This window comes from Amblyraja radiata, chromosome 16 (assembly GCF_010909765.2).
Source record: "Amblyraja radiata isolate CabotCenter1 chromosome 16, sAmbRad1.1.pri, whole genome shotgun sequence".
Lineage (NCBI taxonomy): Eukaryota > Metazoa > Chordata > Chondrichthyes > Rajiformes > Rajidae > Amblyraja > Amblyraja radiata.
In genome coordinates, this window is record NC_045971.1 from 24,901,997 (window position 1) to 24,925,944 (window position 23,948).

General features: G+C 41.0%; 1 protein-coding gene across 2 annotated transcripts in view; it reads left to right on the forward strand.

Annotated features, from left to right (window-relative positions):
- The window catches only part of fam117a (family with sequence similarity 117 member A), a 49,140-nt gene extending 35,064 nt beyond the window's left edge, over positions 1-14,076 (forward strand). Inside the window, exons 5-9 of one of the 2 annotated variants that reach the window (XM_033035347.1) lie at positions 463-606; positions 3,072-3,291; positions 7,884-8,004; positions 9,737-10,065; positions 11,997-14,076. In XM_033035347.1, coding sequence (XP_032891238.1) covers positions 463-606; positions 3,072-3,291; positions 7,884-8,004; positions 9,737-10,065; positions 11,997-12,001 — 819 coding nt within the window. In that variant the 3' untranslated portion in view covers positions 12,002-14,076. Of the gene's footprint in view, positions 1-462; positions 607-3,071; positions 3,292-7,883; positions 8,005-9,736 lie in introns of both variants that reach the window. The other variant, XM_033035346.1, reaches the window with a different exon arrangement.
- Positions 14,077-23,948: the final 9,872 nt, after the last annotated feature.

Sequence of the window (23,948 nt, forward strand, 5' to 3'; positions counted from 1 at the left end):
ATTGCTGAAATACAGGAGATCTTTAGTTTGCTTTTCAGAAAAATATATATACAAGCATTGCATAAGGGAGAAGTGTACTGAAGACCCCATTTCTATTTACTATTTACCTACTGTAATCTTTCGAAATGTTTCCACATCAATCAGTCCACATAATTCCAGCAATATTTTACCTTTTTGTGGTTTATTTAATAATATTTATATGATATACTCTTGTATTCAGGACTATTTTGAGTATCTCAACATAGTTGTGAATCATTTAGATTATGGAGTTATCATTTGTATTTGACATTAACTATGATAAAACATAGAATTTTTTCGAAAGTTCAAATTTGTCTATAAGTAAGTTAATAGTGCCTGCAAATAAGTTAATTATTCTATTGGTGTGTGCTCTTTAAAACTGTAAACATTATTTTTTCATTGAATTTTTGTTGTTTTTAATAACATTACATTGATCTTCAAAAGGGAACTTCCAAGTTTGTACCGATTTTGCCAGCAAACCTTGCGATCACAAAGTTAATTCCACGACTTAGGAACAGCTTGGAAGCAATAAATCAGGAAATTGAAGGGATGTTTATAAAAGAACCTGGAGATAAAGAGTTACTGAGGGTATGTATATTTAAACTATCGCTTGAATGTTTTGTTTATAGGCAACTCCTGTGTTCCAGCTGCTTGAATAATTACTCCTCACAGAAAGTGTAAATCACTTTTTCAATTTGTGCTGCTGACACATGTGCAGGTCATGGAAAATTCCAATACAGACAGACCCTTTTGTAGGGATCCAATCCCTTGCCCCCCTCAGCCCCATAATGTAGTGTTGCCTATACATCCAATTGCACACGTTATTGAATATGGGACATGGTGATTTTAGAAGTTGGCTTCAAATGAGTTGCGTAGTGATAGTAGGATGTTTACAAATGCACAGGATTAGATGTTAAAAGTCCAAAGTGCCAAATATCAATTTACTCCCGATGGTGATGGGAGCCTTCTGCACTCACCTATGCTCCTCCGATGTTGAGAAAGGCTAGGCAGACATGTCATTGGATTATCAAGTGGGCACCTACTTTCATCGACGTTTCGCTGATTGAACCCACAACGTCTCCAGTAGGCTCAGCGGTGCATTCTGGCATCCCAGAACCACCCCCCTCTGCATCTGTCTAGTTGGTTATTTGGGAGACCAAATGGGGTCTTTCCTCTTCAGCCAGAGCCACTGGCTACTCCGCTCTGCCACCCGTGATGTTTCTTTGATGGCCTGGCGTAGGGCTTGTCCGCTGATCCCCAGGTCCTTCATCAGTCTTAAGGTAGATGTTGCCACGAATCCTCGACATCCAACTTCTACCGGGCAGATCTTAGTTCTCCAGCCCCGCTGTTCTGCCTCCGCTGCAAGCTCTGTATATCGCAGTTTCTTTCTTTCGAAGGCTTCCTGCACAGCATCCTCCCAAGGGGCTGTGAGCTCCACAAAATACACCATGCACTGAGAGTTCGACCAGAGCACAAGATCAGGCCTCAAGTTGGTGATGGCTATCTCTGATGGAACTGCAAGCCATTGGTCCACGTCCACCAGCATCTGCCAATCCCGGGCTGCCTCCAGCTGTCCAAACCTGGTCCTTGGTGGAATTTTCCATTGCCTTTGTAGTAGGAAAGTAGTAGCTCAAACGTTCAATGTATTAAGTGTTCAAGAAGGAACTGCAGATGCTGGAAGATCGAAGGCACACAAAAATGCTGGAGAAACTCAGCGGGTGCAGCAGCATCTATGGAGCGAAGGAAATAGGTGACGTTTCGGGCCGAAACCCTTCTTCAGACTGATGTGGGGTGGGGGGGAGAAGGAAGGAGAAAGGGAGGAGGAGGAGCCCGAGGGCGGGGAGATGGGAGGAGACAGCTCGAGGGTTAAGGAAGGGGAGGAGACAGCAAGGGCTAGCAAAATTGGGAGAAATCAATGTTCATGCCATCCGGACGCAAGCAACCCAGGCGGAATATGAGGTGCTGTTCCTCCAATTCAATGTATTAATCCATTCAATGTATTAATCCTGTTAGAAGTCTAGTGAATGTGTGAGAATTTATTGCAGAATTATATTGGGAATTATGTGTGGGAAATATCACATCCTTGTCCATGCTAGCATTCCCCATGATTAATGGTCTCAAATCCAAGTGAACAGCCTCATCTGATTGTAATTTTAATTCATCTTGGTTCCTGCTTTTTGATATTCAAGGTTTTGAGTTCCACTGTATCTTGAGCCCACGTAATAGCAATTCAATTCATTGCCATAAAGAAATGTGTAGGAATTATAGAATTCATCCTTGTCAGGGATAGTAGTTATTACAATAGTGATTAAGCTGCCAAAATACCTTTTGTTAGCTGTGAAACACTTTCTGTTCTTGGACATGTTTTCAAAGATTGAATGGCACTATTAAAATTAATTCAATTGCCAATGAAATTCACTTATTCAAGTTGACAGTTGACCTTTGTGAAATAGGTGAAGCTGAGAATTATCTTTTGTGCATTTTGCAATGTTTTATAACTGAAGTATCAGCAGCAGATAATGCACACAATCTAATAAACTAGTTTGATAAGTGGTTAGTTAAATTATTTCTGAAGTATTTTAAGGAGAGAATATTGCCTTTGGCACCGTCCTTGTGGTCATCCACTCCAATGCCAGATATCAGGTGAAGTTTGATAACACCCAATACGTTACTGTCTTATTAAAATTATATGAGAAATCGTTTGGAATCTTCTTTTGGGGGGGCGGGGGGGGGGGTGAGATTGGGTAATTCCACTGGTTCCTTCAGTGGGGGGGAGAAAACATTTTATTGTGCGGGTCTTGTGGCTGTGCAGATGTGTTATCACCATGTGGTTTGTTTCAGTGGCTTTAATTTCAAAGGTGAATTTTCGCAACATGTGAACCCAGGGGCTTGTGATATGATTAAAATACAGTGCAGTATACTATCTGTGTATTTAAAGTTTAATATTTTCAATCAGCACTTATCTGTGAAATTGTGGTTAATATGTTTTATTTATTTGCTGTGATTTGGACTTTTCGCGTCACTTTATCCTCTTTCCTGTTCCTACTTTGTAGATTATGGATGCACCGGATGGGCACAGGGCACCCTTCCCTTCCCAGAGTTCCAGCAGCATTTCTCAGAGTGACCTTTCTCCTGTACCTCTTGAACAGACCAGTGGCCATAGCAGTCCCTCTCCATATCCATCCCCATCCCCATCTCCTTCATACCCAAATGGAATCCAGGAAGAGGGACCTTGTATCATTGAAGATGTGTCATTTTTCGTTCAAGATAAAGGTAAGACCATGATGGTACAATATATAGATCAAATGTTTTCTGACATAAAAATGAGTGGTTTTGTACAAAGCTCTATTGTAATACAGACCAAGATTGTCTGAAGAAGGATCTCAACCCGAAACATCGCCTATTCCTTCGCTCCATAGATGCTGCCTCACCCGCTAAGTTTCTCCAGCTTTTTTGTCTACTTTTGATTTTTCCAGCATCTGCAGTTCTTTCTTAAGCTTGGATAATGAATTGATTCTCTTTTTTACAAATATTCATGTCGATTTTGTCTGCAACTCAAGATACAATCATGCTCTGCTAACCATAGCTCCATAATGTTGCAATGAATGACATTAAAAGCACAATACTGATAAAGAACAATTACTAAAAGTGGGGAGAGAAGTCAAGTCAATTTATTTGTATAGCACATTTAAAAACAACTCGCGTTGACCAAAGTGCTGTACATCAGTTATTAATGTGCTACATACAATGGTACACGGACTTAACAATACATACATAAACTGTTTACAGCGCCCCCTCAGAGGGCCTCAAAAACGCTAGGGAGTAGAAATAGGTTTTGAGCCTCGATTTAAAGGAGTCGATGGAGGGGACAGTTCTGATGAGGAGAGGGATGCTGTTCCACAGTCTAGGTGCTGCAACTGCAAAAGCGCGGTCACCTCTGAGCTTAAACCTAGACCGCGGGATAGTCAGTAGCCCCAAGTTGGCCGACCTGAGGGACCTGGAGGTAGAATGGTGGGTTAGAAGATTTTTTATATGGGGGGGGGGGGGGGCAAGCCTGTTAAGGGTTTTGTAAATGAATAAGAGGAGCTTGAAGTTGATTCTGTACCGTACTGGGAGCCAGTGGAGAGAGGCCAGAATCGGGGTGATGTGGTCCATTTTACGGGTACCCATCAGAAGTCTCGCTGCTGCGTTTTGAACCAATAGCAGGCGAGACGTATGATTGGCTGATGCTAGTGTATAGGGAGTTGCAGTAGTCATGGCGGGAGGAGATGAATGCGTGGATGATTTTTTCAAGGTCGTCGAATTGGAGGAATGGTTTGATTTTAGTTATGGTACAAAGCTGGAAGAAACTAGCTTTTACCACAGAGTTGACTTGCTTGTCAAACTTTAATGCGGAGTCAAATATCACGCCATGGTTTTTGACGTGCGATTTGACTAAGGAGGTTAGGCTTCCAAGGCTGCCTGTTATCGTTTTGATGGAGTCGGACGGGCCGATCAGGATGACCTCAGACTTGCTCTCGTTTAGTTGGAGGAAGTTCTGTACCCTCCAACATTTTATGTCCTCGAGCAGTGCATGAGGCTGTTTAAATTTGACCGGTTGTTGGGTTTCAGGGGGAGATAGAGCTGTGTGTCATCTGCATAACAGTGAAAGAAATGCCATGCCTTTGAATGACTTGGCCAAGGGGGAGCATGTACAGAGAGAAGAGAATGGGGCCTAGGATGGAGCCTTGTGGCACCCCACAGAAAAGGCTAGCTGGGGAAGAGAAAGAATTGCCTATATTGGTAGGGAAACTCCTATTTCTGAGGTAGGAAATGGCCAGCTCAGGGCAGTGTCATCAACACCAACCCCGTACCGGAAATTGTCAATTAGGATGGCGTGGTCCACTGTATCAAACGCTGCGCTGAGGTTGAGAAGGAGCAGGATTGCACAGTCGCCGGAGTCGATGGCGAGAAGCAGGTCATTGTGTACCTTCAACATGGCAGACTCTGTGCTGTAGTGGGCCCTGAAACCTGATTGGAAACTTTCCAGGAAGGTATTTTGGTGTAGGTAAGGTATTAGTTGATTTAGAATCACCTTTTCAAGAACTTTTGAGAGGAAAGGCAGTTTGGAAATAGGTCTGTAGTTACTAGGCAAGTTGGGGTCTAGGTTAGGTTTTTTCAGGAGGGGCTGGACCACCGCGTGCTTGAAACAGGTTGGAACAGTGCCAGTGGCCAGAGAACTGTTGATACAGAGGATGCTGGGACCAGCTATTGCAATGACATCCTTCAGAAGGGTAGTGGGGACAACGTCAAGGGGGCAGGCTTCATAGTGGAGCCAAGCACGAACAGGGAGATGAGACTTTGAGGGAGAGGAAGGCAGAGATGCATCAAATATGATTGTGTTATGATATGACAGACAAGCATCAATAATTTCTATATTACAATTTGGGAGACCGGACAATAGCACCAGGTCGAGTGTATGGCCAAGCTTGTGAGTGGGTCCAGTGGTAAGTAGAGTCAGATTGAATGACTCTACCAGGTGCATAAATTCACTCACAAGAGGCTTACTAGGACAGCAGATGTGAATGTTAAAATCACCAAGAATCAAGACCCGGTCGAATTTGGACAAAAAGCTAAAGATAAGATCAGCAAATTGGGTGATAAAGTCCTTATGCATTTTTTGCTGGGCGGTACACAAGAACAGTTAAGAGGGGATAGACTAGACCTACTATAGTTAGTTGCACTTCGAAACTGGAGAAATGATCAGCGTTCAGGAGGCGGCAGTTGAAATGTTTCTTAAACACAGTGGCTAGGCCCCCACCGCGTCTGGAGAGCCTGGGCGGGCTGAAAAAGTTACAGTTATCAGGACAGTTCCACGAGTGGAGCAAGCTTACCAGGATTAAGCCAGATTTCTGTGACCAGTAAAAAGTTCAACCCACGGGCGGTGAAGAAGTCGTTGAGAATGAAGATTTTGTTCGATAAGGATCTTGTGTTGATCAGGGCCATTTTAGCAGGGACAGCAGGTAAGTTGTGGTCCGTTAGCGGCTCCCATGCCAGCGGGCGGAAGTTCAGGGAGACCACGCCGCTGCGTTTCACAGATGGCCTGGCTGGGAGCCCGCGGGCCGACAGACCGGGGACTGAGATGATTAAACGGATAGAGGCATACCTGAGCTCGAGGGACCACCGATGAATGGAGCGGTAGGGCCGACCAGGTCCGGCTTCGCAGCGCTGGGCGAGGTAGGCCGATGTTGGGTGAGTGCGGGTGAGATTCTTCAGCTTTTCCTGAGCATCCGCGCGTTTACTCCGCCTTCTGGCTCGGTTCGTGCGGCGATGACTGTAAGGCCGGATCCATGCACCTACCGGGAGTTGAGCGAGGAGCGATTGATGGAGGAAGTTTTGTCCGGGGCCTTGGATGAAGTCGACGACAGAGGCTCGGATGTTCAGGAGTGTTTGCCGTTCGTAGGCTAAGACTACCTGCAGATCATGCGGATGTCGAGGCGAGCGACGATAGGCAGCCAGACACAACGGTGCGGCCATCAAGGAAAACTAGTTCTGCCGTTCGTAGAGTGAATGTGTATGCATGTCAGACTTTTCAATTTAATAATATTAGGAAAGCTCTCATATTTAGGTTGTCCATAAATTGAGCATTTGTAACCTGGGGAGATACTGACAAATTGGACTCTTTGTATTTTTCCATGGCATTTGACAATCTTTATGCTACAAGAGTTAAAGATTGTATGCAAATAATTGTGAAGGTAATTGTGTTGAAGTGTTCTGATCACTAAGATGGCTGTCTCAATGCCTGCAAGGAATCAATCATTTCTGAAATTCTCTTGCAAGTTGCCAAAGTTTCTCTGAATGCATGCAATACCAAAATTACGCTCTTGACTATTTAATAAAAGCAACAGATTCCCAACCCTTTACTGGCTCTTTTATCTTATCTTAATTGTGTCCTTCTGTTGTAAGTCTATGGTTCCTTGTTAACACTCCTGTGGTAGTAAATTTGTGCATTATATTCCTAGGTTGCTTTTTATGTTATTTTTACATTGTGCAAAAGTCATTTCTGGGTTTTCGGCATTTGAAAAGCGGGTGAATGGATTTCAATCCAGAATGACCTGTGCATTAACCTGTCCAAAGCACTAACTTGTGCTGCTTCACAACCATGGAATTGGAAAAACATGCAAAAAATTGATTTTACTTGCTTTGGCTTCAACCTTTCTGAATCCAGGAAATAGCTATTGCCTTTTCCATATTCCACCACCCATGCAGGTTTGCAGCATACTTGACGAGTAGTTGGCTTCATTTGTGCTGTGGAGAATCCAGAATACCCAGAATAATTTGGTTATGGTAAAATGTCACTTACTATAGTTTAACAGCAAAAAGAAGCAAAGGGGAATTGATGAGTAAGTGAGACAGTAAGTTGCAGGAGTGCAGAAATAAGAGTAGGACTCAATGGGGATGTCTACTTGGGTCCAGTGTGAACATGATGAGCTGAATGGCCTCCATTGGTCTAGAAAGGGTCATTATGTAATTATACGCATTAATTTAAAGCTTATTGCATTTGTCTCAATTTGGGTGAATCCTATATTCCTTAAATCTTGCAATTTGATTTTGTTTGTTTCTCATGTATTGGAATGGAATTCATGGTTCATTTTTGTGATGGTATCAAAACATCCTTACAGCCACCTGATCATTTAATGTCTGTTTTATTGTACGAATCGAAGTATAAGTATATTAAGTAATCATGTATTAATTCTTGCTGCAGGTGTGGCTTGCCATCTATTGATTTTAAGATGTACATTCATAAATTTCTCATAACCATTTGATTACACAAAAAAAATCTGCTTTGCTAAATCAGTTCCTCCACGTTTTGTTTTTACACACAGATGGTGGCACAAGCTCCCCTCTCCTGAAATATGCTTCCTCTCCCAAACCAAACCACAGCTACATGTTCAAGCGGGAGCCTCCCGAGGGTTGTGAGCGGGTGACTGCATTTGAAGAAACTCCGTAAGTTAAATCTGTACAAAAATCAATTGAGTGCACAATCTTTTTTTCACAAAAGCTCTTTGTGTTTGTTGTAGTAATTTGATGGTATTTCCCAATCAAACATTATGCAGCTAAACTGAAAGCAACTTTGCACTCAACCTTTCTGCAACAACGATATCAGTTGATGGGCTTGCTGCCTATTACTAAATCTGGTTCAATGGTACTTTATTGGCGCCTGTACCCAAGTACAGTAAAATTGCTAATTGGATAAAGTTCAGTTACAATCGTGCTAAACATTAGGCACAATCGTACTAAATATTAGTGTAAGATGGTGACCTCTCGGCACCTCAGAGGGCGTTGGAGGTCAGTCCCAAGCCATCTATGCCATCTTGAAGGCTCTAAATCTGAGTGTGCTTGCAGATTTAACAATTAAATGGGTGCTGCCACCCCCCCCTCCACCACAATTTCCCCCCATATTTACATTGATTCCAAGAATCTCTTGATTCTTAGCCCTGTGTAGTAGCATCAGGTGTAGAACTTTTTCCTTCCTAATTAATATACAGATGTAACTCTGTCACTCTCCAAAGGCATTCTCGTCCCAATATTGATAAGTGCAGCTTCTCCATCCATGCAAGGTTGAAGCCTGTGTAACCTATTTTGAGGCATAAAATTGTTCTGATCTCTCCTTTCTCATTAGTGTTTGCCTAACTTTTACAGTGATGCTAGAATGAAGCTTCATTCTGCTCGTTAAATGTAGTTGGCAAGGGATTGAAATTTAGGCAAAGTTGAAAAACTGAACTTTCGATTCAATGTTGTGGGCCTTGTCCTATTTGCCCCTGCTAGTGTCAGGTTTTCTCTCGAATTATCCTAAAATTCTGCTGCTGCATAAAGAAACAATTCAACCATATTGAATGCCAATTATTGCACACCTCTACCTCTTCATCTGCAGATTTATAATGGGAATTAATATTTCACTAGAACATGAATAAACAAATAAAATCTAGTGTGCAGAATACATGGGACGACAAGCTGATTGAATTCCAAATTCAATAGCTTGCTGTAACAAGGTGTACATTGTAGCAGAACGGTCACTGTGACCAATGCATTTTACAGCAGCTAGAATAGAAAGGCTGGATTCGTTAGATTTAGATATGCAAGTGTTTACATGCTATTCAGTGTCGTATAGCAGACAACATTCTCAGAGGGTAAATTGTTCAAAATCTGGGGAAGTAATCTGTATATTGAATATTCCTAAATATTCTGCGTCAAACCTTGTGGGAATCTTTATGTTTGGAAAAAGCAATGCTTTGAAGTAATCAAATCAAGTAAAATCTTCCTGGCATCAATTTCCAATGTAGTGAAGCGGCACAAGTGAGCAAACGTGCTCATTTAATTCTTTTAGGAGTGAATTTAAGTGAAATAAAACGGTAAAATTACAACTTCAACTGAAAATGCAAGAGTGCAGGTCTATGAAAGCAGAGGTACTGCTGTGATACTTATTTATGAAGTTTCAGCAATCCAGTTGCAACATAAATTAAATCCTGAAGGTAAACTGTTTTAAAAAAAAAAAAAAAAAAAATCTAAAAAAAAATCTATTATAATAGATTTGGTATTACGATTTGTCATGTTAGTATGCAAGCACGGTAGTGATAATTAAATTGGATGCTGCCTTGAAACCACAGTGTACAGTCTAGATTAAAATGCTTACCCAATTAAATGATTGAGAATTAATCTCTCTTTTTTCCCTCCCCAGGGCTATTTCCTTTGAACAGGCTTTGCTATACTCGTGTCCTGATAAAAACAAGGTTAATTTCAATCCCACTGGCTCTGCCTTCTGCCCAGTCCATATCCTTAAGCCTCTCTTACCAACTGTTGACTTGATATTGAGGCACTTACCAGCATCGATTTCTACGACCCCTTCCAGCGCAGGGGTATCTTCGAGCACTTTGACTTCTTGCCAGTCGACAACTCAGGTCTCATTCCAGCAACCGATGGAGAATTCAGGGAGCACAGACTTTGCTGAGCTTTCTAAGGAACAACCTCTACAGTTTGATCCTTGGAAACTTGTTCAGACAGAAGAAGGTGCCTTTTTTCAGAGCTCATTAATAATTTAAACTTGTAAATCTGTAAAAGGTAAATAGCTGACTGGAACTTTACACCCAACAAAAGTTTGATTAAATACTAGAGAATGTGCCTGTGCTAGCTGTTGATGCATTGTTTTCTGACTGCAGGTTTAAGTTTCATATGTTAACAGGCCAGTTAGTGGAAATTTTGGCAAAGCATCATTGGAACTTGTCCGTAAACGTTTATGCTGAAAGCAGTTAATTAATTAACAAGGCACCAAATATCTGCTTGTGTGAATACAAATTCTTGGCATATATACATTATATATGTTGGAGTGTATTGTGACAAATTTGGAGATGCCTGCTAGTCTTATCCTGCACCTTTTAAATGACAGTACATTTTGCTCCTTGGTCAAAGGTGAAATGTTGCCAGTGCTGTCACAGTAAGCCCCACAAGTTTAAGCTGAGGAAAAGTATAAAGTCATAGGACATTCTAATTGTTGGCCACTATCTGGTAATTTTGATGGAGTACTTTTTCAGTCAGCTTTTAACCTTGTATAATACCTTGTGTGCAAGACTGCTACAGTATTTAGAAAATAAAATTGTTTATATATTGAAAGATGCACATTGGAACCTTTTTTCCTTGGATAACCTTGCTCTATACGGAAAGCATTCGGTTTGCATTTTTTATGAAGTGTAGGGCACTGCTGTTATTTTAAAGGCTGTAAAATATAGTCTGAGTATAATCGATGCACAAAGACCACTTGACGGAACTATTGGACAGTGAAATACTGGAATAGGAGTGAACTCTAGCTGCGAGCGCATATTTCCTGTCAATCACACACTTGTATAAGCTCAACAAAGAAAGTGAACTGAATGATGTTTGGTCTGCTTCGAAGCTTTAATATCTCTACATAGATAAAGGTATAGTGGCACAACTTAAGGCCACTAATAGGGATGTCACGGGGGAATTGAAATGTGTTTATTCAGTATTGAGCAAAATGATCACTTCCAATTACTTTTAATTGGGACTGAAAATGAATTGCCACAAAATGATCTGACTTGCTGTGAAGGAGTAGAAGGGTATTTTAAAATCAACTAAGTCAATCAAGGTAACAATTGAAATATTGAGAATTGATAAATTAACTGTGTAGAAAGTGATTAGACTAATTAAAAATTAAGTTAAACAATTTCATACATAGGATTGGGTTTGGTTACACCGAACTAGCATAAGATTAAGTCTGTTGACCCAAATATTTTGGTGTGTATTGAACTTTGCTATTGTATTTTACATAGCAGAATACACTTACTGTATTTGTATACTTCAAATTTCTCTAGTTTGCTCTGGGCTGGAGTTTGCCTATGCCTTGGGTAGGATTTTTTTTTTCTCCAGTTAACAATTCTAAATGTATCCATTGAAAAGTTAAATTGTCATGAAATTCTATTTTTGAATAGCATAAAGGAATTTCTCTACAGTAGTATTAAAATATTAAAAGCCACATACATCTATGAATTCAATGAAAAAACTTCCATGCCACTATTTAGAATCAGACTGAAAATAATGGCTTAATTCAACAATTTGATTGCACCATCTTGCAAATATTGCAAAAGCTTTGAGGCAGGGTGAGGAGAGAAGAGGGAATCGGTGAACACAAGGTCTATTTGCACCAGTTATGTTTGACAGTACTTGTATTTAAATTTACTTTCTCGTTATCACTGTTTCAAATGTGTTTTATACTGAATTGTATTTTTAATTTTACTTCTAATATAAATCCGGGCTTAAATATACAGATGTAGTTTTTTTTCGGTATTTATTTAAACAGTTGATGTACCCATTTAAAGGGCTAGCTTCATTTAAGGTCTAACTTGGGTATTAAAAAAATGAAATCTAGCTTAAAAGCAAAGTGTACAGATTAAATAAAAAAACTGCTTAATTCCTCTGCATTCCAGTTTAATTTACAGGTATATTCTGATACAGAGCCTGTGAAAATAAGAGCAACAGCTTTTCAACTTGGTGTCTCAATCTGAAGATTGTGTGGTTAAATATGGCTTCTGGAACAAATTTAGAATGGATTGCCCAAAGGAATTGTCAGGGGCATGGACAATGTGTTTGCATTTTTGGTTTGGCAACCTTTTGTTTCTCTTCCATCTCCATGATGAAACTGTAGACTGCAATATAGGTCTAATGATCTTCAAAACTGCTTTGAAAGAGGCTTGATACACTGGATAGTGCAGTGCAATTATTAACTCTGTACTTGGAGCTGCATTCTTACCTGTATATTACTCAGTGTCTTTCTACCACCACAAACTTGACTTTCACAATTCAGATTTTGTAGTATGCCATTCTGAACCATTTAAGGAGACTACCAGTGTAAAACAGTCCTGTAATAATGGTAAGAGTGAAATGTAATTATCCTTGCAGTGAAGGAAATGTCTGGATAGCTATTTTTGGGGGGTTTGAAATTTATCTTGTGTGTTTAGCTGTCTGCACAGGCGAAAGTAAAATATTGTGTAACTCTTAAATATAGTTCTGTCTACACGTGTCATTCATGTTCCATTTTAATTTATTATGTAGCCTTATGTGCCCTGATGCTATAGTGTTCCCTACATAACATCTGCAAAGGAAACTGGTTTGAACAGATTTCAAAGTTTATTCATGGAATTAATTGGGTGGTAGGATTTGTGTCTTCTGAAATGGTGAGAAAATATCTTAGTGTTTATTTTGTTACTGAGCTTGGATTCAGCTTAGCAACAGCACCTCTGTAAACAAATTTTTGTGGTTGTTGTGTTGGGCCGACTGTCTTTAATTCATTTAATAATTTGTGTGCTGTTTATAGGTCAGTATTTGCTACCTATCTTAGTGGGATGCTGCTGCCTTGCATTGCTGCAACCAGTGTCTTGGAATTTGGCTTGAGTGCTGCCATCTAGGGAGTTCCAGGATGATTGAGGAATAGGATTTACTTCCCCAGTTCCTCAACATTAAAAATATATTTATCCAGAAACATTTGTATTGTAGTCGGTGAGATAGTATCTCCATTAAGGCAGTTCTCTCTATTTTCCCCACCCTGTTATTTTTGGGCATTGGGTTGGTAATGACACTCCCAAGTTGGTATTTAAAAATGTTGCAGATTTGTAGTCAAGTGAGACTTTGAATCCGGACTAGTGAAATTTGAGTAAATTGCTTGGCAGCTACCAGGATGTGGGCAAACATGCCTTTGGGGCATCAGCACCTTCTGGTGGTAGAAATTCAGTACTGTAGCAGTGTTACATGGGCTTGTAGTTTTCGAAACCAAGTCTTTGACAGCTGCAAACACAAACTATTTTCTCTCTCCTTGCTTTAATCTCGAATTACACTTAATTTTGATTTAGTTTACAGCTGACTTTAAAATCTGAATCGGATCACTTGCTGTTTTGCCCCTCTTGGGGGGGGGGGGGGGTGGGGAGAAACCTTGCAAATATCTCTACATATACTTTCCAAGGGAATTGAGCAGTTACTTTTTTCAAAGCAATTATCTGTATGATCCTTGTAAATAGCTAAGTTGAATGAAGTATATAAAGGCAGGCATTGTAGCATAACATTACTCTGCCATCAAAACACTACCTTTTTCCTTCTGTTATATGTTGTTGAAATGTCTATCCACATTAGGAAACAAAGTAAGAATATCTAAAGAATTCTAATTGTGTTGTGTTTTCTATTGTTGTGTATTTGTTGATCAGAATAACCTCTGTTAGGATGATGGCAGATAACTGATACCACATGAATGTTTACGAGTGAAGGAAATTGCTGGCCAAAATGGTTAATGAAACACCAGATTTGTATTGAAAGGATTGAGTTGGCCTGGAAGCAAATCTTTGTAGAATTTATTTTGTTTTATTGACACTATTGAGGGTTTGGTTGACATTGTACATATGTTTCAAACATTAAGCTTGGACAAATGTATGCCACATTAGCTTGTGGATTTGTGTGTGTTTTTTTTAAAAGTAGGTTCAGTTTCAGAAAATACCAATAAAAGTGCCAATTTCCACTGCAGACACCTTTGTGTTGTACATAAAGGAGATTATGAACTGGTGTAACACTTTAATTATTTAGTATCGCGGAATGAAAATAAAATAATGTACTGATGTCTATAGCCATACATAAGAGGAAAAACATACCAGCATTTTCCAATTTGGACTTTTGCAGTTATTTGATCTAATAACCTGCACAAATATTTTGCGCAATCAACCTAAACTCATTTCTACTGTGCATCTGAGCTTATTAACTCTCCAGTGAAAAGCCTTCAAATGTTTATATGTGAAACATGTTGCTGAGGCAGAGGTATACATGTTGGATATCCTAACTATGACCTAACATCTGGGTTCTCATCTTCAATGGCAAGCCCATCATTCTATGCAAGTAGTAGGGGGAAGATCCATTGTTTAACATGCTGCACATTTTGAGCTACGTGGTCTGGGGGTGATCTAAAGTTCTCTATTATATGCAGTCTTTTTCTTTTCTGTTGCATCCTTTGTCCTTCTGCTTGCCGTCATTTTATTCTGCTTTTGAGCAAGTGCCTGATAGCCAGCATGTTAAGCAACAAATGTTTCCAATAATCTATAGTGCTACTAAACGATAGATTAGTCACAGTGTGATACAGTATGCCAGCGCTTCATTTAAAATGACCAGGATCATTGGAAAGTTTCTTGTGTTCATTTTTCACTTGAAAAATATGATTTAAAAACATGATTTTTTAATCAGAAAGAACAAAATAAATTGGAAAATTTGGCAATTCAACTCCACCAGCCTGGATTAAGTAAGTAAATTTATTGGCCAAGTATTCACATACAAGGAATTTGCCTTGGTGCTCCGCCCACAAGTAACAACATGACATACAGTGACAGTTACAAATGACTCCGAAAACACTAAACATTAATAATAATAAAACATTAATGATAAAACACCATTGATCAAGCATCTGAACCAACAAAATACCAGATCAAAGGGAGGCTACCGATTTTTGGCTGTTGAGTAGAGCAACTACTCGTGGATAAAAACTGTTTTTATGTCTGGCTGTGGCAGCTTTGACAGTCCGGAGACGCCTTCCAGAGGGAAGTGATTCAAAGAGTTTGTGACCAGGGTGAGAGGGGTCAGAGATGATCTTGCCCGCTTGCTTCCTGGCCCTTGCAGTGTACAGTTCATCAATGGAGGGAAGGTTGCAGCCAATAATCTTCTTTGCTGATCGGGCGATTCGTTGCAGCCTCCAGGTGTCGTGCTTGGTGGCTGAGCCAAACCAGACCATGATGGAGAAGGTGAGAACAGACTCTACGATGGCCGTGTAGAATTGGACCATCATTGCCTGTGGCAGATTGTGCTTCCTCAGCTGCCGCAGGAAGTACATACTCTGTTGTGCCTTTTTGACTGGAGTCGATGGTAGCCCCCCACTTAAGGTCCTTGGAGATGATGCTTCCCAGGAACTTAAAATACTCCACAGATGTGACTGGTGTTGTTGATGGTGAGGGGAGGGGGGGGGGGGGTGTCTACAATCAGTTCCACTGTCTTAAGAGCATTGAGCTCTAGGTTGTTGCGATGGCACCAGGATGCCAGCTGTGACACTTCCTGTCTGTAGGCAGATTCCTCCCCATCCTGGATCAGTCCAATCAGGGCTGTGTCGTTCGCAAACTTGAGAAGCTTGACAGGTGTCTGTGGAGGTGCAGTCGTTGGTGTAGAGAGAGCCTTGACCTGAAATGTCGACTCTTATTTACCTCCACAGATGTTGCCTGGCCCACTCAGTTCCTCCATCAGTTTATTTGTGCTCCAACTACCAGCATTTGCATCTCTTGCGTGCTGAAGATTATTGTTTTTTTACAACATTAAGTAGATTTCATTTCTCAAAGCACTTTGTAGATGCAAAATGTAGTTGAATTGGCTCTGCCGGTTTGAGAGAGTGCCAATGTATTTTCTGAAATCTTTGGGTCCTTTTTCTTACAAATTCTAACATTTCAATGCATGTACATTTTCATTGACCTTTTGCATTGAGGTTTTTAATCTTATGCTGCCAAAATTACAAAGATGTAATAGTCTATTACCTGTGACCACTGTTTGTCATTCAAGATAGACAATGACCTAGAGCCTTGCAAACTGTCTTCAGTTTGGTTCTTGAGCTGACAAAAAAAGATAACAATTCTACAGTCGAGGTGACAGTGATTTAAAAGTTTTTCTGCCAATTTTAGTCATGTTTTCTCAAATGAGAACTTAAATAACAGGTCCTCGGGTTGAGGTGTTGCTGCCTAAATCAGTAGGAGCAGGAAAATATGCTTTGAATGACTGGTTCTTTTGACTAATATCATTCAGCCACTTAATATTTCAAGGAAATAGCTTTCAAATTTAATTTCCAATGTCTGAGGAAATATTGTTGAATTCTAACTATTCTAACTTTCATGGACTGAAAGGCCATCTCCTCTGCCATAAATTTGCAATAGAATGGAATATTTCACCTGGATTAACATCTGTTAGATGTTTTTTCCCTCCCACTTAACTATTTCCAGCTCTCAGTTAACCACCTCCATTTTATTACTAATTGAGTGGCTGCAGTGTGAAACAAAATCACATGGAAACTATTGGTGAAAGAGTAGATACCAGGGCCATACTAATTGAGTTGTGCTGATGGTTGGATTGGAGTAATAAATTGTTTCATTTAAAGACCCAACATGGTTATCACTTACCTTGAGTACATCAATACAGTAAGTGAAACATAGAAAATATGTGCAGGAGGAGGCCATTCTGTCCTTCGAACCAGCACCGCCATTCATTGTCATCATGGCTGATCGTCCCCAATCAATAGCCCGTGCCTGCATTCTCCCCATATCCCTTGATTCCACCAGCCCCTAGAGCTCTATCTAACTCTTAAATCCATCCAGTGACTTGGCCTCCAATAAACAATATTTCTAAAATTTCTCATGATTTTGTTCAATGATCTCCAGTATTTTTTTTTTTTTTTGCAATAAGCACATGGATAAATGTTCAAAAAAGCTTTTCTTTCAAAAAATTGTTTGGTTTTTCTGTAGCTAGTCGTATGTTTCTGGAAGCAATTTTATTTTCCGGTCGATTATAAAATGATCTTGCTTGCCAAAAGTCTAACTTATGGCATTTGCATTTTGAAATTGAGTTACTCAGGCATTTCTATTTATTCAATGTGGTTGCACACTTTCTGGTCTCTTCTTTCGTTGTCCACCCACTCTAGTTAAACACGTCTCACTTCTGAAATGAAAGCTTGCAGAACTAGCCAAAGCTGACCTTCACCAGCAGCTCATAATCTCGTACCAGTCAGGGCATTTTGGAGCAAAGGAGAAAGGTTCTTGGATCCTAGTAACTAAAATCAGAACTGCAGCTGCTTGAAATGTCAACATGGAAATACTGCAGAAATTTGTGGATGGTGGGGAAGAGACAGAGAGATATTTGCACATAGTGAAACTACATTAATCTGTTGGGACATAATTGCCATTTCTGAAGGTTTCTGACCTGAATCATTAACTGCTTTCCACTGATGGTACCTGGCCTCTTGAGTTTCTCCCAACATTTTATTTTACAGTCCCAGTTTTGAGTTGATGAACAAACTCCATCCCACCCCTATAGGCAATGGCATCTATATATCCAGTTTGCCAATGAGTGTTTTCATTCATGGAATTCTGTGTATTTTAGAGATACAGCATGGAAAGAAGCCTTTTGTTTGGAGTGAATTCAATGTACTATACGGGTGTCGATACAAGGAAGTTGGTTGCATTGTCATAGTCACATAGCACGAAACTCTATCCCTATCCTTTGGCCCACTACACTGGCCATCAGCCACCCATCTACACCATTCCCATTTTGCTTTTTGCATCTCCCTGTAAGTCTCCTGATTCACTCCGCTGCTCCTCCTGGAATCTCCTGTCGCGCATCTGCACAAGAGGTTGTTTACACTAGCCAAATAACCTTTCAGCTTTTTGTTGGAAAGAACATACAAAACCAGCCAGGATCAAACTTTGGTCTCTGAAGCTGTAAAGCAGCAGTGTCCTGGAAACGTCTAAACATGGGTTCCAGTCCAATGACCTTGTCCTGAAATCAGGTGTCATGGGTGTGATCAGAGCTGCATTCATCCTGACATTTAACATTCTATCACAGGCCTTGCCATCATGGTGAGAGTGCAAAAGCTTTGGGCAATCAAGTCAAGTCAAGTTTATTTGTCACATACACATACGAGATGTGCAGTGAAATGAAAGTGGCAATGCTCGCGGACTTTTGTGCAAAAGACAAACAACCAAACAAACTATAACCACAATCATAACACACATATTCTTTTACATAATAAATAATGGAAGGAAAAACGTTCAGTAGAGTTAGTCCCTGGTGAGATAGGTGTTTACAGTCCGAATGGCCTCTGGGAAGAAACTCCTCAATCTCTCCGTTCTCACCGCATGGCAACGGAGGCGTTTGCCTGACCGTAGCAGCTGGACCAGTCCGTTGCAGGGGGTGGAAGGGGTCTCATGATATTGTTGGCTCTGGAGTTGCACCTCCTGATGTATAGTTCCTGAAGGGGGGCAAGTGAAGTTCCCATAGTGTGTTCGGCCGAACGCACTACTCTCTGCAGAGCCTTCTTGTCCTTGGCAGAGCAATTCCCAAACCAGATGGTAATGTTCCCGGACAAGATGCTTTCCACCGCCGCTGCATAGAAGCACTGGAGGATCCTCGGAGACACTCTGAATTTCCTCAATTGCCTGAGGTGGTAAAGGCGCTGCCTTGCCTTACTCACGAGTGCTGAGGCGTGTGATGCCCATGTCATATCCTCGGAGATGTGGACTCCCAGATATTTAAAACAGTTCACCCTATCCACAGGATCCCCATTTATCCTCAATGGAGTGTACGTCCTCGGATGATGTGCCCTCCTAAAGTCCATGATCAGCTCCTTCGTTTTTTTGATGTTCAAGAGGAGGCTGTTATCCTGGCACCAGAGTGCTAGATCAGCCACCTCCTCCCGGTAGGCCTTCTCGTCATTGTCTGAGATCAGGCCCACCACCACAGTGTCATCAACAAACTTAATTAATGAGTTGGAGCTGAACCTAGCCACACAGTCATGTGTGTACAGGGAGTACAATAGGGGGCTGAGGATGCAACCCTGGGGCGATCCTGTGCTCAGGGTGAGGGACTTTGATGTATTCCCTCCAATCTTGACTACCTGGGGCCTGGCACACAGGGAGGTGTTGAGCCCCAATTCCATTAGCTTCCCAGCCAGTCTGGTGGGGACTATCATGTTGAAGGCTGAACTGTAGTCTATGAACAGCATCCTCACGTAGCCCCCCTTCTGGCTGTCCAGATGGGAGAGAGCTGTGTGCAAGACCTGGGAGACCGCATCGTCCGTGGATCTGTTCGGACGGTATGCGAACTAACGGGTCCATGTTCCGAGGGAGGAAGACGCAGATGTGTTTCTTCAATTGAGTCATACTACAGAGTTAGCACACAGTAAGATGTTTTTGGAGCCACTGTTGAAAAATATGTTGAGGGTATTACTTTTATAACATCTGTCCTTATGGATGTGGCATCTATAAGCTTTTTGGCAAGATGCCCTATAAAGTTTACATACCTGTAAAGTTTAATACAGGGGATATTGAAAACAGGGACTTTGGCTAAGCAAAAGACAACTGGGGATTGTTGTGCAAGATTGTTTTTAGATCTGGAGCAAGTGAGCAGTTGTGTCCCTCAGGGATCACTGTTCAGGTCATTGTTTTCCAATTTGTATTAATGACCTTGACCTTAATGCAAGTCACAATTTCTAAATCTCTAGATGCAAAACTTGGCAGTGTTATGAACTAGGACATGGATAGTGATGGAGATGCATGATAAGCAGATGCGGGGTGGATACATTTCTGATAAATCTAATTTAATGCAAAAAGTGTGAAGTGATGCACTTGTTAAGGAGAAGGAAAAGCAGTAGCATAGTGCATATCTCATGTTCTTCAAAAGTGTGCAGAGGCCGAGGGAGAAGTGTGTTATCTACACAAATCACTGAAAGCGACTGGGCAGGTTCAGAAATCAATAAGAAAAATATAATTCTATTTTTTATGAACGGAGTCATAAAAACAGGATATTTTGCTGGGCCTTTTATGAAACACTGGAGTGTTCAGGCATGACCTGGCATTTGAGGGTGCAGAAAAAATTTGTGCGACCTTTTCCTGGGAATGGAAGTACAGTTACACGAGTGGATTAGAGAGACTGGGTCGTGGAGAAGAGAAGACTTGGGTGGGTGACAAAGATATGATAGGAATAAATATAAAATAATTAACGGTGTGAATAATGGGAGATCACTCCTTTTGCTGCAGTGATTGAGGACCAGAGATGACAAGTATAAACCAAAGCGGAATAGAATTTTGATTGGCATGTTTAAAAAAATCTTCAGTAATGTTTACCATGGTTACAACCCACATTAGATGGACAGGAAATGCTGGAGAACCTCAGCAAGTCCAGCAACATCTGCAGGAATGCAGAAGTTGTTTGTTTCCAGTATAAATCTTCTGCTACTATAAAAAGGCTTACACCTTGAACACTAATACTTGTGTTTTCTGGATGAATTGTATCCAAATGACTAAGTGTCTCCATCATTTTCAAGTTCAAGTTACATTTATTATCACATGCACCAATTGGTACAGTGAGATTTGAGTTACGAATGAAATGAACGCAACACACGATAGAATTTAACATGAACATCCCCACACAGTGGAATCAATGTTTCCCACTGTGAGGGAAGGCAATAAAGTTCAATCATCTTCCATAGAAACATAGAAACATAGAAATTAGGTGCAGGAGTAGGCCATTCGGCCCTTCGAGCCTGCACCGCCATTCAATATGATCATGGCTGATCATCCAACTCAGTATCCCGTACCTGCCTTCTCTCCATACCCTCTGATCCCCTTTAGCCACAAGGGCCACATCTAACTCCCTCTTAAATATAGCCAATGAACTGGCCTCGACTACCCTCTGTGGCAGAGAGTTCCAGAGATTCACCACTCTCTGTGTGAAAAAAGTTCTCATCTCGGTTTTAAAGGATTTCCCCCTATCCTTAAGCTGTGACCTCTTGTCCTGGACTTCCCCAACATCGGGAGCAATCTTCCTGCATCTAGCCTGTCCAACCCCTTAAGAATTTTATAAGTTTCTATAAGATCCCCTCTCAATCTCCTAAATTCTAGAGAGTATAAACCAAGTCTATCCAGTCTTTCTTCATAAGACAGTCCTGACATCCCAGGAATCAGTCTGGTGAACCTTCTCTGCACTCCCTCTAGGGCAATAATGTCCTTCCTCAGATTTGGAGACCAAAACTGTACGCAATACTCCAGGTGTGGTCTCACCAAGACCCTGTACAACTGCAGTAGAACCTCCCTGCTCCTATACTCAAATCCTTTTGCTATGAAAGCTAACATACCATTCGCTTTCTTCACTGCCTGCTGCACCTGCATGCCTACTTTCAATGACTGGTGTACCATGACACCCAGGTCTCGCTGCATCTCCCCTTTTCCTAGTCGGCCACCATTTAGATAATAGTCTGCTTTCCTGTTTTTGCCACCAAAATGGATAACCTCACATTTATCCACATTATACTGCATCTGCCAAACATTTGCCCACTCACCCAGCCTATCCAAGTCACCTTACAGTCTCCTAGCATCCTCCTCACAGCTAACACTGCCCCCCAGCTTAGTGTCATCTGCAAACTTGAAGATATTGCCTTCAATTCCCTCATCCAGATCATTAATATATATTGTAAATAGCTGGGGTCCCAGCACTGAGCCTTGCGGTGACCCGTTTACTCCTACTCTTTGCTTCCTGTTTGCCAGCCAGTTCTCTATCCACATCAATACTGAACCCCCAATGCCGTGTGCTTTAAGTTTGTATACTAATCTCTTATGTGGGACCTTGTCGAAAGCCTTCTGGAAGTCCAGATACACCACATCCACTGGTTCTCCCCTATCCACGCTACTAGTTACATCCTCGAAAAATTCTATAAGATTCGTCAGACATAATTTACCTTTTGTAAATCCATGCTGACTTTGTCCAATGATTTCACCACTTTCCAAATGTGCTGCTATCCCATCTTTAATAACTGACTCTAGTAGTTTCCCCACTACCGATGTTAGACTAACTGGTCTGTAATTCCCCGTTTTCTCTCTCCCTCCCTTCTTAAAAAGTGGGGTTACATTTGCTACCCGCTAATCCTCAGGAACTACTCCAGAATCTAAAGAGTTTTGAAAGATTATTACTAATGCATCCACTATTTCTGGAGCTACTTCCTTAAGTACTCTGGGATGCAGCCTATCTGGTCCTGGGGATTTATCGGCCTTTAATCCATTCCTCCTTATTCACCCGTGGTCGGAGCCTTTTGAGCCCTCTGCAGTCGCCGCTACGGTGGCCCGATGTTCAGGCCCTCTCGCCGGGATGATCGGAACTCCGACGTCCGCATCAGATTTCCAGCACCTTGTAGTACACTGTTAGCATCACAGCCAGTGATCACTGTTACAACATCATCTTAGTGTTAAACAAGTGATATCCAATAATGATGTTTGCACTGATCTTCCACAGTGACCATCCCCCAGGTCTCTGATGCACTCTCCTAGCTGTTAGCCTTTTACTGCTTGGGCTTCATGATCACCCCTCCCACCAGTCCAAAAAAAAAAAAACAGGCTTAATTTATCAACCAATGTGAATGGGTGATCGATGGTTGGCGTGAACTTTGTGGGCCAAATGGCCTGTTTCCATGCTGTATCTTTAAACTGAACTAAAGATAATCACACTAAAGATAGACACAAAATGCTTCATTCAACTAGAGAGCTGTGGATTCTGAGGTTTTGAGATCTGTAGCATCTGCCATGGAGAGGGCAGGTGTTTTTTTTTTTTATTACGAGAATGAGTGATTGGGTTGTTTGGCACAGACTGTGCTGCTTCTGCAGTTTGCACCTGACCTCCATGTTATGTTGGTGCATGTATCCTGCCAATGATCTGGAGATAAGTCATTAACATTATCTTTCTGCACAAATGCTGCCTGAGCTGCTGAGCATTGACAATATTTCCTGTTATTTTAGATTCCCAGCATCTGTTTTACTTTTTGATTACAGTAGGCACTGAGGTTACAGTCAGATCATTTATGGTCTTTATCATGTGGGGGGAAGCAGACTTGAGGGGCTCCTGCTCTGAAATTCACATGTTCTTAATTAAAAACATTTTCATAAAATGTGAATATTATCAATTGGTGCTGATTTGCCTTTGTAAAAATTATGTAAGATTTATGACCTCCGTCTATGTTTTTCTATTGATAAGAATATATAAAAGGAACATTAGCAGGTGCGAGCGATTCAGTTTCTCAAGCTTGGCTGGTTATTCACATATATTTTGGTTTATCAGATCTCTTTATCAAATTCTCTTTGCTTACTTTGGTTCTCCAGTTATTATTTTCTTTCCTAAAAAAAACCTCAATGTTTGAATTTTTCTGTTGATCTAATCTCAGCATTTGTTTTATTAGAATTCTCGAACCTGATGCATCCTTTTTAAATTGTTTTTTTAAGAGTTTTAAACTGATTGTCACCTAAGCTTTGTCTTGGTTTAAGTTGTTTCCTTTGCAGTTTTGCATTTAAAAGGCAATTGTGTAGGAAGGAACTGCAGAGGCTGGTTTACACCGACGATAGACTCAGCGGGCCAGTCAGCCTCTCTGTCCAAGAGATGTCCAAATGGCTCAATTGTAATCATTTATTACCATTCTGCTGCCTGGATAGCACGCAACAAAAGCTTTTCATTGTACCTCGGTATGCGTGCAATTAAACTAAACTGAAGAAGACATTTGGACAGGTACATGGTAGAGGGACATGGACAAAATATGACTAGATTAGATAGGGCATCTTGGTCAGCAT